Source organism: Pectinophora gossypiella, chromosome 13, assembly GCF_024362695.1.
Source record: "Pectinophora gossypiella chromosome 13, ilPecGoss1.1, whole genome shotgun sequence".
Classification (NCBI taxonomy): Eukaryota; Metazoa; Arthropoda; class Insecta; order Lepidoptera; family Gelechiidae; genus Pectinophora; species Pectinophora gossypiella.
This window is the reverse complement of record NC_065416.1, coordinates 5,155,975-5,174,157: the sequence shown is the minus strand read 5'-3', so window position 1 is coordinate 5,174,157 and position 18,183 is coordinate 5,155,975. Positions and strand designations below refer to the sequence as shown.

At 36.5% G+C, this 18,183-nt stretch overlaps 1 protein-coding gene across 1 annotated transcript; it reads right to left on the bottom strand.

Annotated features, from left to right (window-relative positions):
• Window positions 1-11,557: 11,557 nt before the first annotated feature.
• LOC126371913 (cuticle protein CP14.6-like) lies at window positions 11,558-14,154 on the bottom strand. The gene is made up of 4 exons (XM_050017360.1): window positions 14,003-14,154; window positions 13,427-13,630; window positions 12,166-12,270; window positions 11,558-11,774 (listed from the first exon to the last, which is right to left on the bottom strand). The coding sequence occupies exons 1-4, from the start codon at window positions 14,003-14,005 to the stop codon at window positions 11,667-11,669; spliced, it is 420 nt and encodes a 139-aa protein (XP_049873317.1). The 5' UTR covers window positions 14,006-14,154; the 3' UTR covers window positions 11,558-11,666.
• Between the last annotated feature and the right edge of the window lie 4,029 nt (window positions 14,155-18,183).

The window sequence follows — 18,183 nt, the reverse complement described above, 5'->3', positions numbered from 1 at the left end:
TAAACACTGCGCAGATATTTTAGCTATCCCCTACACTAAACTCATTAACCAATCTTTTACGGAAGGAATATTCCCCGACGCCTTAAAAATATCTCTTATAAAACCTATACATAAAAAGGGAGATACCACTGACATACACAATTACCGGCCCATTGCCTTACTACCTACCTCAGCTAAATTGTTTGAAACTGTAATAGCCAAGCGATTAAATGTTTTTTACGAAAAATATAAAATATTGCACGAAAACCAATACGGCTTCCGGAAAAATCGCTCTACCATATTAGCACTATATAGGTATGTACAAAATATGTATGAACAAATAGACACTAAACGTTATGCTGTGGGACTCCTGCTTGACATGAGCAAGGCGTACGATAGAGTTTGCCACGACACTCTACTGAAAAGATTATACGAATCTGGCATCAGAGGAATAGCGTATGAGTGGTTCCAGTCGTATTTCAATAATCGCGTGCAGTACGTTGAGATAGAAAATACCAATTTTAAGACGGGCAAAGTAGAATACATTAGATCAGATAGAGTTCTCTCGACTGGATCCATTCCTCAAGGAAGCGCTCTAGGATGTCTACTCTTCCTAGTCTATATTAACAGTCTCCCAAATATAATAGATAACACATGTATACTTTTTGCAGATGACATCTCTATCCTATTTTCGTGCAGTAATACCACCGAATTAAACAACAGATTAAATTCAACATTAAATAAGATTGTTGACTGGCTAGATACATCAAATCTTGAACTCAACCTGAAAAAAACTAAAATTATCCAATTTAAGCCCTCGCAAAAAGCACCTCTAGATATATCTTACGTTTTCAATAGTACACCCCTAGAAACAACAAAGACGGCAACCCTGTTGGGGATCGTTTTGGACACTAACTTGAGTTGGAAACCCTACATACAAAAACTAAAAAATAAACTATCATCTTTTACATATGCTCTCCATCAACTTAAACGTATAACGGATTTCAAGACTGCTCTTACGGCGTATTACGCATACGCACATTCCAGACTTGCGTATGGTATCATACTGTGGGGAAATTGCGTCGAGGTAGAACACATATTCACTCTTCAAAAGAAATGTGTTAGAATCCTTACCAATATTGATCAAATGGTATCCTGTCGACCCTACTTTGTAAAACACCAAATACTTACTTTAACATCTATATATATATTAGAAGCCTGCAAGTTTGTAAGAAAACATACAAATCTATACTCTCCTCTAGAAAATAAAAACAAAAGAAACAATCGCGATTCAAATAAACTAAAAAAACCGTTCACAAAATTAGCATTAGTAGCTTCCAGCCCCCATCACATGGCTATCAAAATTTATAACCATATTCCCAATTCCATAAAAAGCATTGATAAACCGACGTTATTTTTTAATACTCTAAAGAAGTTCCTCATTCAGAAAGCCTACTATGATGTTAAAGAATTTTTTTCTGATAAGTTGAACGAATATTAATTATTACTATTAGACTACTCGTAAAATTATATTAAAAGATGTTGTAATAATTCTATTAAAAGTTATTTCTTGATAAAATGTTAATAATACTTATATAATTTATACTAGAATATATATAATATGTTACATTAATTGTTAAGTAGATAATTGGTTAAAGCTTATTGTATAAATGTAAATTCTGACCACGTAACAAATGTTATGCCTAAGTTGCTGTGCCCCAACGGGGCGTCACAATGTACCTACCACATCCTGTATACCACCTATGTAAAACTGTGACTTGCAATAAATGATTATGATTATGATTATGATTATGAATGGATCAACATTTTATGGCTTTATTTCCTACGGTTAGGAACTCGTATAACGATTTTATAATTGTCCTTACCCGTGTTATCGTCAGTCATTTGTTGGTTACGAAGTCTGGCTACGAGCGTATTTGCTTAAAATGGTTCTCTTGCAGCTACATAATTATTCATTTATTAGACTAGGCATGATTATAACAGAACGTGGATCAATTCAAATCGATGGAATATCCTAACCGTAGTTATTGGAATTGGTTGGAATCAGAGGCAAATTCCCGATGTTACTAACAGGCATTAACGGAGCGCAGTCTGTCAACCTCCCACGGGATATTGGTTTCAGATTAAACTGACAATCAGCTTAAATATATAACTTCAATGCTAAATAGGTACTTAGAACCCAATACACCTTAAAAGGTTACTGCAAGAATTGAGATCATGTCAATCAAAAATTTGGCTTGTATCGCAACTTACACACAAAATCCGGGTTCGAATCCCGGTGGGGACAAATCACAAAAATCACTTTGTGATCCCTAGTTTGGTTAGAACATTACAGGCTGATCACCTGATTGTCTAAAAAGTAAAAAAGCTTCGGAAGGCACGTTAAGCCGTTGGTCCCAGTTATTACTAACTGATGTAAGTAAGTGTCGTTACATGAGTCATGTCAGGGGCCTATGGCGGTTCAGTTATAACCCTGACACCAGGGTTGATGGGGTTGGTAATTCACCTCACAATCCACACGATAGAAGGAGAACACAAAATTATAACAAAAAAATATATATTTCATAAATCATTCAGGAGCAATCTATTCTAGCTAAATAGACAAGACCCTACTCTTAAGATCCCAACTCAGTCTGTAATATGTAATAATATACAAACAAAAACTTTTTTCATCACTTTCATATACAATCTTATTTCTCCTACCTTAATCCAGAATCCGACACAACTTTGGCCACATCACAACAAACGCCGCGAAATAGCGGTCGTCGATATACACGGCATATCCTAGTAAGGATAATCAATTTATGTCTCGCAGTAACGAATCAGTGTCAGCAAACATTTCGATGTCGAGTGCCGCGCAGGTAACTGTATCATTCCATGCATTGCATTCTGTGCTATTACCATAGGTTGTAGTAATTTAAGCAAGTTTCAGAAAGTTTGTGTATTAGTCCATCTTACTTCAGGTACATGATCTTTTGTTGTTTTATTGACGTAGCCTAGTATTGTAGATCTGCTGCATAGCTTCGTATTTGTTAATACTATTAACTACTTGGCCGGACAAATGGGAAGCTCTGAGAGCTCTCACAAAACAACAGGCAGTTGTCTATAATTTTGTACTGGGTCAAGAGCACTCAAGTTCGCGCCCACGTTGGTTTGCCCAACAGTTGGGCGGGAACCTCAGCTCAACGCGTCTGAGAGAATTATAATTGTTTTATTGTAATAATTTAAGAAGTTTGAGGAGCTCGGTGGCGCAGCGGTAAACGCGCTCGGTCTGTGATTGTTGAAGTTAAGCAACTTTCGCAAAGGCCGGTCATAGGATGAGTGACCACAAAAAAAGTTTTCATCTCGAGCTCCTCCGTGTTTCGGAAGGCACGTTAAGTCATTGGTCCCGACTGCCTTAGCAGTCGTTAATAACCATCAATCCGCACTGGGCCCGCGTGATGGTTTAGGGTGAATAAAATTATGGTGAATAAAGAGACATCAAGAGCCGAGTCAGAGTTAGATTTTGTCTGATCATCAGATCAGACAGAAGCTCAAGGCATTGCACTAGTATGGTCGTCTTTGAACAATTTTACTGCGGCTGATATAATTATCAATTCTGAAAACAAGCGAGAAAACGATGAGATTTTTCACTTTTACCCAAAGTAGCGCCTCAAGATAGAAGTTGGGTTTCCCAGGTGTATATCGTAATAAGGATGCAGATACACGGTACGACAACTGTGAAATTACGTACACGTTCGCGATGTATCGGCGATGTTTGCCGACAGGATGAGTCGACCGAAAGTGGAACATATTATTGGATAGTTCGACGACTCCACTCCGATTGGTGTCGGTTTCGCTCAACTTGTTTAATCGAACCTGAGCGATGCTCTGCTACCGCGGTAGATAATCTTATTATACCTACTGCCGTTTCTGTTTTCCTTGTCTGGTATAAATTTCAGTTTGACTCCTTGGCAAGTCTTGGTACAAGGAATTAGTTTATAAGCTGTACTTATTACATTACGTGCGATGAATGGATACGCATTGTTACATTTGATTCGGATGAACTACGAACAAAGATATAGCTAACTCTGTTTTTAACTCCCTACTATCTACATTGTCTTTATACAAAACATTCATAATTGGGGGCAGATTATAGGATAATAAAATATTGAATTGACTTTCAAAATGTGAAACGATTTTTGATTTTAATACATTCAGTTAATTAAATTCTCCGCATCTAGATACCTATATTATATTTCAAAAATATAAAAACTAACTACTACGCTTAGATATTTTCAAAGTACTGTACATGTTTGAATCAATTCCAGTTAAAGCAGCAAATTCACTTGAGCGGAAAGTACGGAGAGGTGGCATTTATGAAACCTGAGATGTCATTGCTAGGTTCGCCGCAGATTTTTCAATCGCAATATTCTATACGAAGTAAAAAAAATCTTACACTATGTACACTCAAATTCTACTCCAGTGGATGTACTGTTTATAGAACCGTTGGATTCATAAATAAGCTAGTTGGTATCGTCAGAGGTGAAGTAAATTTGGGTTAACGTCTGGAGAACAGCAATAAACTCTTCAGCTGTCACCGCAACAGCAGCACTGCCAGAAAACACAACATTTGAATTTTCATTTATAAGAACAATGCATAAATGGGATTGGATCTGGTGTAGAATGTTATTTGTAAGTAAATACTTTAAATTTTTAAATCGATAAAGAACTACATTTTCATCATACAACAGCCGTAAAATAGAGTAAGTGTTTATTACTTATAACCAGTGATTATTTATCTAATAACTAAGCAATGGATAGTTAATTTCTACAGTGAACTTGAAAGAGATCAGATGAAAGAGGTTGCCATCCGTACAATGGAGTCAAAAGAGCTATTTCCCATTATAAGGTACAATACAAACAGCTCCTTCATGCCATTTTACAAATGAGGGAAATGGATTGAACGGACGCCAATAAATTTTAATTTACATACATTCCCCTGTGTATGGGTAAAGTTTTTGTAATAAAACAAAATTGCCTTCTTTGATCGTTGCCTCAGTCGCGTGAAGCCTTCTTATATGAATTTCATAACTCCCACACGTGCGGTGAAATATTAATTTCTGACTCAAAAGTGCGGTATTTTTAGGGTTACGAACCTCACAAGGCAAAACGGAACCCTTACAGAATCTTTGTTGTCCGCCTGTGTGTATGTGAAGGCCCTTTTTCTCAGGAACGCGTGGAAAGTTGAAATAATTGTTTAATACATAGGTATTTCTTATGTCCTTGAAGCTGTGAAAAATCAAAGTTCCAAATCAACGCAATCCAACCATTTACGCAACACAACCATTTGTAGCCTTTTATTGTCATACATTTCATACATTTTCAAAACCTATCCATAGGCTTAGAATCATGAAATTTGGTAAAAAGGAAGCAGAAGTAAAGGAAAAATTCCGAAAATCGTAAATTATTGTTCCATTATTAAAAACATATATATTATGTACTTGCAATTACAAACTTAATTGCAGTTATAAACTAATCGCGACCTATGTCGATGTATGGAGACAATAGTTTTCAACGGCAAAGACAAATCTTTTGATTATCTTTCTTTCCCGCTGAAACCGGCGGAATCCGGCCTTTTTAAAACAAATTTTCTCCATACTTGGTGCAAAATTATTCATGATAGAACCGAGACAAGATGATTGGCCACTTAATAAGATACGACGAATTAATTAAAAACATTATAGAAGGGAAGATAGAGAGAAAGACAGGTAGAGGTAAGGGAAACACCAAAGAGAGGGAAATGGATTGAACGGACGCCAATATAATTTACAAACATTCCAAATTAAAGTGAAGGAAAATGACAAGATGTCAAGGATTTTTCTTTAGGCAGAGAACGAAGGAGAACGTTACAGCAAAGCGTCGTCGCTCTTACGTTAAAAAGAAGGAAATTATAAAGTATATGAAATACAATTCGATTTTGTTGCTATTATGAACAATCAAATAAATAGAAATCAATGTTTCCAATATAACATTTTCACTGTCTTTGAGACCTACATCAAAAAGGCAAGGAAATATTTGAAGATATCTTATACTACTGATTTTTATGAAATTATTCGCGACTTTTTTATACATAAAGAAAAGCGGTAGTCTCGAAATAGAACTATTGATAATTATATTGGGCACAACAGACTTTTACTTCTGTTAGTGATATTAAATCATTTTTATTTAATCATTGCGGGCTGATCACCCGATTGAAAGTAACGATGATTCGGAAGGAACGTTAAGCCGTTGGTCCCGGTTACTACTTACTGGTGTAAGTAAGTAGACGTTACTTGAGTCATGCCAGGAGCCTTTGACGGCTCAATAATAACCCCGACACCAGGTCGATCGTTCACCTCACAACCCACACGAGAGAAGATTTAATTATCCTCATTATATATTTTCATCAATGCTCGCGTCCGATAGGATGGCAATTGGTTGTGAATTTGGCCGGGACGCCAAATTCGATAAGTCTGTCGCTTTGAGTGGGATACTGAAATGCAGTTAATGGAATTGCGTACCACGCTGCGAGGTTTTGCAATTGCGGGTGGGCTTTACAACTACCTACGCTTAAATACATAATACACAAGAGAAACAACAGTTAATTCGTTCTTTTTCTTTAATACTTTTTGGCTGTTTATAAATAAAGGTCAGTCGCGTTAGTTATAATCCGTCAAATTACTCAGACATGTGCCAAAAGCATCACCTGTTACCGTTAGACGTCGGTCGTAGTATTACTGACTTACAATTCCTTGTAAAAATTGCCTCAGGTGCCATTGATTGTCCTCACCTGACTTACTATATCGCATTAACCTCCGAGTACCTAGTAGACGTCTTAGATTTACCGTTCCTTTGTTCCTTTCTATTGCTACAACTAATTACCGTCAAAATTCTTATATATGCAGAGCTAGTAAATCTTTCAATGAATTGTCACGTGATACAGACATCAGCTGAGTTGTGGTTTTTCTGAATAGTCTAAGCGGGTTCCAAATGGTGGGGTGTGAATTTTTTTAGCGAGTTTGCTGTTTTCATCTCATCATATAGATATTAAGTTGTTATTTGTGAAAACCTATTATTGGCTTATTGTATAGTTAATAACATAATTTATTATTTATTTTGCAGTTAGTTTTCCAAAGAAAATAAAATAAAATAAAACATCATCAGGGCATCTGTATCCTTCAAATAGCTGCAGAAAGTGTAATCTGACAAAGTATTTGACACAGATAAATTGGCTGTTAAAATATGCTAAGTACATATACTATTACAGTTCCAAAACATACATGTGTCCGTTTTTAATAAAGGATGGGTAAACGAAAAGGATTATATCCGTCCCGAAAGGGTATTAGAGTGCTAAATAAACACGGTATCTTATGCTTTTTAATGGTACCTGTACGTTTTAGTGAGGCTATAAGAAACTTAAGCAAATACTATAATCATTTACAACTTTTACATGGATTATCCACCGAATATACACACCGCTTCTTACAGATTTAGGTATACCTAATCCTCCGTAGAACGTTGTACAATTTACAGAAACACTCAGTGAAGCGAAAAGCATTTGATAATTAGGAGCAAATTATTGAAAGGCAAGCAAAGTCTTCATTCATTGTAAGCCGTTTAAAATTTAATTGTACATGCGGAATGTACACCACAATCCAGAAATTAATTAATTCACTCATTAGCTGTGATACTTGTGGACAATATTGACTCTCCGTTCCTCTTGCTTCCCTCTGTGGTCTGTAAACGTCGACGATAAAACCTAATAAATGGCTTATGGTTGATTTGTGCATAATCTTTTATAACATAGCATCACGACTATATTCCTGATAGAGTAGGCAGAAGTATATAGTACATTACACACCCACTCCTCGTCAGATATATTTCAGCCCTATGTGAGAGGAGGCAAGCCTTTTGCCATTAACCGACCACAAATCTTGGCAACCACGTGATGTTTATTATCTATGATCCCAACATGAATTCAAACTCACAAAACTGTCGAGTCATTCGAGAAAATCGGGACGCAGCGTTCTGATTGGCTCACTCAAGATTCTAAACACGTTGATAGATCACAGAAGCGATCGCGATTGGTCAAACGTTGTCTGGCGGCAACTTACATCTGACAAAAAAATCAGGAATGTTCCTTTGTTATTAGGAGACTAGAGGTTGTATCATTGATGTCTGTAAATTGCTAAATAAGGACCCGTTGTTCAGGTTTCAATATGCGATAATATGATTGTAATTATGCTTATGGTCACAAATTATTCGATTTCGTTTGCAGCTGATATAAAGCTAACCAATGTACTGTTGTTGATATTTGTTTATGCAAAGAGAATTATGATGCGGAGTAACTTATGTGTAAATATTTCTCTTTACCTAAAAAACCAGTAGATGCAAGGAAGCCCAGAATTTTTAGCTCTTTATGGGATATAACGCGTATTTTAACAAAATCTTTTACGTCGCTTGAAATAGCACGTCCCACATAATTAGTAGAAGTTTTTCTTATTGTATCTAAATCTTTTCTAAATATTTTGTTATGAATTATTTAAGGTTATATATTTTATAATAGAAGCATTGTTGTCTTAAAATAAATTGACTTTTCAGTAACAAAAACACTTTACAATTTAATTTTACGGACGCGGTGGAATCTCAAGAATCTCAAATATCCGTCAAAAAACCACGATGGTAATTAACTAATTTCGGTCCCCAAAATTACGCCTTACGAAAAATAACAGAGGTTTTTACGATTGTTGTTTACATTTTGCTAATGGCAACATTGCGTGACACAAACACTTTTCACTAAATTAATAATATCACCATGAAGTGGTATTACTTACTTACAGTAAGAGGTTTGCGGTATTTCGGATATGACGTAGAACCCGTAGAAGATAGTCACATAGTCACATCGCATTCAAACAGCTTCATACCCTAAACAAGCAAACCTACTATTACCTACTTCGCTAAGAAATAACATAAATAATTAATAGTAATAATTATTGTAAGTAATGTAAGAATAACATGCCTCCCCTCATAGAATAGAAAGAGGTTGGATGCGCCAAGTGAGCGTGACACACGCGCCATACAAGTATGGCCAAATAGTTCAAACTTCCACTTTGCACTCGGATGAGTGCATCCGCAAACTTTACGACACATGGACCTCAAATATCGACTATCATGCAAGGAGTATTATCAGCTAATTATCAAAAAAAAAAACACTTTAGTATGCAGCATCTTACGAAGGTTAAGTGGCTATGGAATTTAAGTAGCAGTAGAACTATCGTAGTTATCTGTTTGTAGGAATAGTAGTAAAAGAGAGTGCGGTTGAACCGGCAACAGCGGTTCTCATACAAAATGCGCGTAAGGTTTCCGACCTGCGGCTAAGTAGTTAATTCCATCTGCGGCAAATCTATATATACTTATAATAAATCTGTAGAGAGGTCAATTCTGTACATTAAATATTTTTTCAAAATAACTATCAGGGGGTGATAAGTGATCGATACTGATGCCAAAAATGCAATCAGTAAAATTTTTGTCTGTCTGTCTGTCTGTCTGTCTGTCTGTCTGTATGTTCCTTATAGAAACAAAAACTACTGGACGGATTTTAATGAAACTTGGTACAATTATTCTTCACACTCCTGGACAGGTCATAGTATACTTTTCATCACGCTACAATCAATAGGAGCAGAGTAGTGAAGGGAAATCCTTTTGTATGAAAAATCTAAACCACTCAAGTTAGACGTTTGAAATTTGGCATGCAGGTACCTTAGATACCGTAGAGGTGCACTAAGAAAGGAATTCCCGAAATTCCTACGGGAACGGGAATTAGCGGGAAAATCCTTTTGTATGAAAAATCTAAACCACTCAAGTTAGACTTTTGAAATTTGGCATGCAGGTACCTTAGATAACGTAGAGGTGCACTAAGAAAGGAATTCCCGAAATTCCCACGGGAACGGGAATTAGCGGAAAAATATTTTTGTATGAAAAATCTAAACCATTCAAGTTAGATGTTTGAAATTTGTCATGCAGGTACCTTAGATACCGTAGAGGTGTACTAAGAAAGGAATTCCCGAAATTCCCACGGAAACGGGAATTAGCGGGAAAATCCTTTTGAATGAAAAATCTAAACCACTCAAGTTAGACGTTTGAAATTTGGCATGCAGGTACCATAGGTACCGTAGAGGTGCACTAAGAAAGGAATTCCCAAAATTCTCACGGGAACGGGAATTAGCGGGAAATACCTTTTGTATGAAAAATCTAAACCACTCAAGTTAGACATTTGAAATTTAGCATGCAGATACCTTAGGTACCGTGGAGGTGCACTAAGAAAGGAATTCCCGAAATTCTCACGAGAATGGGAATTAGCGGGAAAATCCTTTTGTATGAAAAATCTAAACCATTCAAGTTAGACGTTTGAAATTTGTCATGCAAGTACCTTAGGTACCGTGGAGGTGCACTAAGAAAGGAATTCCCGAAATTCCCACGGGAACGGGAATTAACGGGAAAATCCTTTTGTATGAAAAATCTAAACCACTCAAGTTAGACGTTTGAAATTTGGCATGCAGGTACTTTAGTAAACTTAAAGCTTAGTTGCAACAGGATATTACAAAATTCCCACGGGAACGGTAGTTAGCGGGAAAAAACATTTGTATGAAAAAATCAAATCTAAATAAAAGGAGAAACTGACTGACTCAGTGACTGACATATCAACGCATAGCCTGAACGGCTAAATGTAGGCATTTGAAATTTGGAAGGGACATAGCTTAGGTACCGTAGAGGTGCACTAAGAAAGGAATTCCCGGAATTCCCACGGGAACGGAAATTAGCGGGAAAATCCTTTTGTATGAAAAATCTAAACCGCTTAAGTTAGACGCTTGAAATTTGGCATGCAAGTACCTTAGTTAACTTAAACCTTAGTTGCAACAGGATATTGCAAAATTCCCACGGAAACGGGAGTTAGCGGGAAAAAAACATTTGTATGAAAAAATCGAAACCGCGTAAGATAGATGTTTTCAATTCAATTCAATTAAATTATTTATTGCATTCCATGTAGTACAATGGGGTGTTACATAGGCATAGGAACTAAAACATGGACCCTGTAGGGCACAGCAACGTTGAAGGGAAGAGAGGAAGTGTGTATTAAAATTAAAACTCAATGAACAATCAATTAAAAAAAATCAATTCAATCAATTGATTCAATCTAGCATGCATGCATACCTTAGTAAATATAAAGTTTATTTTTGGCTGTATTTTGAAAAATGGGAGTTATTGGGAAAAAAATTGTATGAAAAAATCTAAACTGCATAAGTTAGATGCTTGAAATTTGATATGCACTCCCACACACACAAAGATCTCTCTCTTATATAACACGCCACGCGGACGAAGTCGCGGGCAAAAGCTAGTCTACAATAAATAAGTCACGTTAATAAAAAGAAAGCCTTTCCGACCTCTTTCTACTATTCCGTGCTTCCCCTCAATCAACCGGTGACTGGTGCATAGTCCCCTGCATGAAAATTGAATCAACTATAGTAAAACAACATAATTATTTGTACTTTTTTATTCCTCCAGTGTTATTGAGTAGACTAGAGTCATCGTTTTATTGGCAGTGATGTACTGGGTGTTCTTAACTTATAATTAATATGGCTTAGAACTTAGAAGTTCCTGGAGGGTGGGGGAGGGTGGGCCGCGATGTAGTCGAGAGACCTCTGGATGTACTCAGGGATGGGCTGAGGAGCGGGGGGAGTGGGCAGATGGGCACCCTGCAACAAAAGAAATATCGATTCAGAAACTATATCGGCTGATCATGTTAGCAAAACAAATGTAGTGTGGCAAGTACTGAATACAAGCCTAGCTTCTCGCTGTACTGCGTTGGTCTTTCCAGTATTATAAAAGTCTGTATCAACACTAAAATAACAATTTGTGAATACAGAAATGTCATTAAGCGTCAGAATAATGTAATTTTTCTTTTCGACTATGTAACCACCATAACCGCGCATCACGATGGTCTAACAGAAAACTCGGTGAGGCGTGGGAAATCAGTTCATCTTGCGATGGATGTACCTCTGACTGCCCCAGTTGGGATACAGTTGCGAGTTTATGTTATATTGTTTGACTTGGTAACCTGTAAACTTGTAAGTGTAAGTATGTTACCTGGGGCTGGTATCCGTTCTCGTCAGCGACGTAGGTCAGCTGGACGGGGGTGCCGTCGGGAGCCGTCCACTGGTTGGAGCCCTGAACCGAGAGAGCTTCGTCCTCCTGTCGACAGAATAACCATCACATTACAACCACGAAGATAATGTTTTTGTAGTGGTTCCTCAAAATAGCGTCAAATCACATATACCGTCAACATCACGATGTTTTCTGTTGCAGATGTTGATCAAGCTTCTAATGTATAAAACTGAAATGTTAATATCGGTGGTGTGTGGACTGTGGGTACTTAGTTCATCTTGCGATAGATGTACCTCTGACTGCCTCAATTGGGATATAGTCGTGAGCTTATGTATGTATGTGAAATTTTAATATTCATCCGTTTGTGAAATGAGCGAATAATCCCAAGATAGTTACAGTTTTATTAGTATATGTAAATATGTAGATTAATAAGACATATTTCGTCTAAAAATGGGCCTTCAATTTACTAAGAAACTGTGACCTAGTCTTAATAACATTCAACTTTAAACTTCAAATTTTTTATTATCATATTTAATGGCCATTCATATACAAGGTGAAGTGATGCCTTAATTGGAAGATTATCGTATTTGATTTTGTTTCCACTATTGCGAAATGATTTGACCTTACTCGAAATATCATGGTCTAATATTATAATTAATTTACATTTTATGACCGTATCATCTGCCAGATAAATGTCATCTGATCTTAACCCTGAATTTATTTTAATTCATCATCTTTACGATTTCCTTAAACTTATGTCCTGAACCAATTAATTACGGATTAGAAATATTATACGCGTATTTACCAATTAAATTGATTGGAAAGTCGTTTAGGTAGTACTTTTAGAAAAAATATAGTTTATTTGCTGCAAAATTATTTTACACCCGTGCAACTGCAAGTCTCAGAAAAGGATAAAACAAATATAAAACCGACACTTAGCAAATCTCGTGACAAAATTGTCTAATAGCATTGGCATTTAAGGATGCTTACAATATGTTGCGAAAGATGAATGAGCAATAAAAATGAAAGGAGGAAACGCGACACCGAGAGACGACTGTTCTATCTAGCTTGATGGAACATTAAATGGCAACCACCTATACGGTTCATCACATCTTAGGACTTCGTATCAGTATCAATTGTTTTCTGATTATTCAAATTATGGCTCTTCCCACCCCATAAATAATACGTTATTCCTTTTACGGACGTGACTTTTTGAATAAGTATATAGCAAACGTGTACTTACGCGGCCAACGTTCTTCAGTTGTCCGGCTTCCTGGGCGGCGATGCCGTTGCTGGTCTCGTACGCGTATTGGTATCCATCAGGACGGACGTCGGCGTCCTGTCGGAGCACCTGGGCGTCCGCGTCCGGACCGCCGGACTGTCTGCGGAGGTGGGACACATCGGCGGACACCACCGCGATCAGAGCAAGGACGGCTACGAAGGATTTCTGGAAAAGAAAATAAGTTTTATGACCTCAGCATAAGATAGCGATGGTTACATCTTCTTTTCGAATCTCGAAAGGAAGAAACATCTTGTATCTATTTTTTAAACTTTAACTTATATGATCTACATTTTGAAAATATGTAATCAAAATTTTCGAAGAAGTCGTGATTAGATGAGGAATGAAAGTGATTGGTCAAAGAGCGCTGAACTTGCGGTAACAGCGCTTCTTTGAAACACCATGCGGTGACGCAACTTAGGAACACGTGCTTGACTTGAACGTTTGTCTATATCAAAATTAGGATCTAATAATAGACAGTTATAGTTCCAAAATATGATGCTAGAAACTGTGTTATACTGCTAAGCGTTGCTCACTCACCATGTTGAGTGTGTCAAAGTTAACAGACGATGTGTAACTGTGGTTATCAAACAAGCGGCCGGCGTTTTATACTCGATCGGATCGCTCCAACGCGGTCCAGTAAGAAGACATTTGCATTATTTTGCAACAAAGAAGCTCTGATCTTCAATATGATTTTTGTTTGCTACAAGGTGAACGCGATTTGATTGAATTTTGAATTTCGTGCGTGAATATCCGCGTTTCAATTTTCATAATTGACAAATTAGTATTGAAAAAAAATATTAATTAGTATTGATAAATAATATATATATACTCGTCAATCTGGAACCAGATGTTGTCGTGAGCTTGACACACGCTCCTATGCTCACACACACACACACACATTCATATAAGTACCTACTCAACTCACAAACCTTTCGCTTAGATGTACTTAAGCTTAACTTAATGTTTCCTAATTGTTATTAAGTTTCCTTTGGCACACTGTGCATCAATCTTACTTGTACCTCATTTTGTACGGTTCCCCGAGATACAGGCTCCGCCTAGTTTGGGAACTTCTGTTCATTTGGTCATATTTATAATGTACCTACCTTTTTTCATGTGCCTTCATTCATTCATCATTTATTTCATTGTATTATTTCTGATAATAAGTAAACAAACACATTTTTCTTTTCATGTTTAATCAAAGACAACTTGCAGTCACTGTTGATACGAAGTCCTAAGATGGATAATATATGATGATTAATAGACCTCTCCCCGATGTTGGATTTTACGACTTGCCCAAGAAAACAAGCAACTGAACCTGTACTATGTCTTTTATTCATTCCCAGTCCATCATTGAAGTTGCGTGTATACTAAAAACATCATTCATTGTAATTCTGAAAGGGATTAGTATTTGAAAATAATATATACTTAATTTATGTACGTACAAATTATTATGTATAGGCTAGGTCGGAGCCGTGGTAGCCAGACAAGCAGTCGCTTCTGTAAAAAACCGGACCTGTCAAATCTTCAGGATAGGTAAGCGGACCCTGTGAAAAACTGGATAATGCTAGGAAGATGATGAGTAGGTTGGTGACTCACCACAATTCGGTTTCCAAAAAAATAAATGTATTGTATTGTGGCTCTTTTCCTTCCGTGGACAGTAAAGGCATAGATTAAGGAATATGGAAAAGGTCAAATATGTGTAACAAGTTTCATCTCCAATGCAAAAAACCCACAAAGACTGGTCTTTTTCTAAAATAGGTGCTTAAAGTTCAAACAAGATCATATCCAGACCTATAAATCAATTTAAAGAGAACGACATTTACGAATACATCCATAAATTGTATTGTAGAGCAATTTACAGGTTTGCTAATTAAAATAAACCAGTCCCAAATATTGAAATTATTTAAGAAACTATAGGCATTCGATATTTATTTTTAACAGTGTATAGATAGGTACCTAATAAGTGAGCAGAAATGAAAATAAAAATTTCTTTTTTATCATCCAGACATATTGTATGGGGTTCCTTACCCTGTACCTGGAATATTCTTAGTCAAAATATATACTAGGTATATGTATATAGCTACTTTTGGAATTATCATGTCAAATCAAACTTTACATTATACCTGACTTTTACGGCCCTGTCTCACTAAGACATCATGGTGGCCCACCACAGTTGCATCACAAAATTTGTTTGTGTGCAGTTGTATAAAGAGTAAGGGTAGTTTCCTCTATCAGGGTTGTAGCTGAAAATCAGCTATTTGCTCGAAAGGACAAATACTTGCGCTGAGCTATGACTGTTTTGCGCTGCTGCAGCACACATACATACCTGGCGTGTGGTAAACATTTTGTATGTGGTGTTTTGCATTGTATGCATGTGTGACTATAGACCAAAATTACAAATGATTTATCTATCTATCTATCTCTTGGTTGTACAACGAATTAGTTACCGGTAACCGAATCCTGATTTATTTTCTGCTGTTGGCGCAACCATGATGTCCTACTGAGATGACATGGCTTATTTCGTATACCTACCATCTTCTTCTATCGTGTGGGTTGTGAGGTGGATTACCAACCCCATTAACCCTGGTGTCAGGGTTACTACTGAGTCGCCAAAGACCCTGACATGGCTCACGTAACGACTACTAACTTACATCAGTAAGTAATATCCGGGACCAACGGCTTAACGTGCCTTCCGGAGCACGGATAGAAAGAAAGAAAAAGGAAGAATAAATATTTATTCGGCATATTTAACACTAATTAACAAAACATACTTAGGTAAGTAATTAAATTACTTAATAATGATTATACTTAATGCTGAAACGGCTTCGGCTCAGCAAATGTCATCGCCTAGCTGTAGCTAGACTATGACTCTGATTTTCAGCTCTAGCCTGCAGCCTGCAGATCATCTTTGTTCTTCTTTTTTCGTATACCAAAACCGAACCAAGGCTAGCTATAACAACTTACTTATATCAAAAGTGGCAAAAGTGTGGTTTTTCAGCTGTGGTTACTAGTACATATTGTAGACCTTAGTTTGTGAATGCATGTGTACCACTAAAACTATAATTTATTCTCCCCTATTTGTTTCATCATATACTTACACAAAATATTACAATGGTTTTGAATAGTTGCAATTTATTTTCTTATTATGTACCGATCTAATTTCGCTTTCCTAACGATATGCACGCGTACATCCATCATTTCCTGTTGGGTCTTTCAATTTTTTTTCTGGTTTTCTCATAGAATCTATCATTATTACGGATGATTGGCGAGAATTTAACCACAAAGGGTGAGACATGATTACCAAGAAAGTGTCTATTTACTCTCGCCTTAAAGAATCACTTTAATAATGCCGCAATTTATCGTTTAATTTAAGTTTCTTAATCAGCAGAAACGAAAATAAAAACTATTTTTTTATCATCCAGCCATATTATATGGGGTTCCTACTCTTCACCTGTACTTGGAATACTTATTCTTAATCAAAATATATACTAAGTATATAGTAAGTATATAATATTAGGTATATAATTTGCTCTTGAGGAATAACGCATAAGGTATAGTAAGTAGGTATCTACAATGTTCTGATAAACTTATCACGAACTAGAAGGTCTTGGTCAACAGAGCTTCGCCGGATTTATTCTGCAGTCCCTTAGTTACTTAAATGTATAATTAACTAAGTAGAAGTGGTGTGTCAGAATCGCAGTAAGTGGAATTTCGTGATCTCTCCCTAGCCCAAAGGGAACAAAATAATATGCAGTATAGTAAAGAGATAACATAGAATGAAACGGGCGTAAGTTACGTAACTATTTAACTATTTAAAAATAATAAAGTCCATAAAAAAATATTATTAAAATACGTATTAAAAATAACATCGCCAACATTTTGTCTAACATTACTAACACAATCTTTGACCCTCCGGCTAAGTTTATACATCTTACTAAAAGTTGTCTGCCTCGAAAGTTGAACAGGTGGGGTTCGAACCCACGACCTTTAGGTACACTACGACTTTATTCCTCAGCCGCTAGTTTATTACAACTTTCGTTCGCAGTCAAATAGTCTGTAGGTTTTCAGTGAAACATTGTCTAAAGGATCTTCCTATGCAGGTTTGGTGAGTACCATGAGTTCACACATTGGAGAGTATTTGAGATAGACCATCTGGTGCCTGACAGTGTCTGTGACCCTTGCGCGGTAGCTACGACCTTTATGAAGTCAGTCTACTCCGATTAGTTAGGCGTGAATTAGTGACGCTAGATATATAGAAACTATACTCTTATTTACTACGTATAATATAAGTAATTAAAAACGTCTACTGTCTACGTCACATTTAATAAAAAAAAATACTAATCTACTTGCAACCGATGGGTAAAAGAAATATGGACACAAGTAAAAATAACAATATATTTACTATACTGAATTATAATAATATCACTGTTCATGTTCATTTCATTGTTCGGATTGTTTCAATTCGGACCTTAAATACGTACGTACAGGGTGTTAGTGGACATCATAATGAACACTGAGTGGGTGATTTAGCCTACGAATAAATAAGTAGGATTCAGCTCATGATACTGAGTTAATATCAAGTGGAATTTTCCTCTCAGAAATTCCATGAAAGTTTTATAGTGCTTTTTTTTATTATTTACAGTTCCATACTTTTGCAATGTAAAATTCCACTTGATATCAACTTAGAATCATGGTCGAAATCATGTCCCTCAGTATTC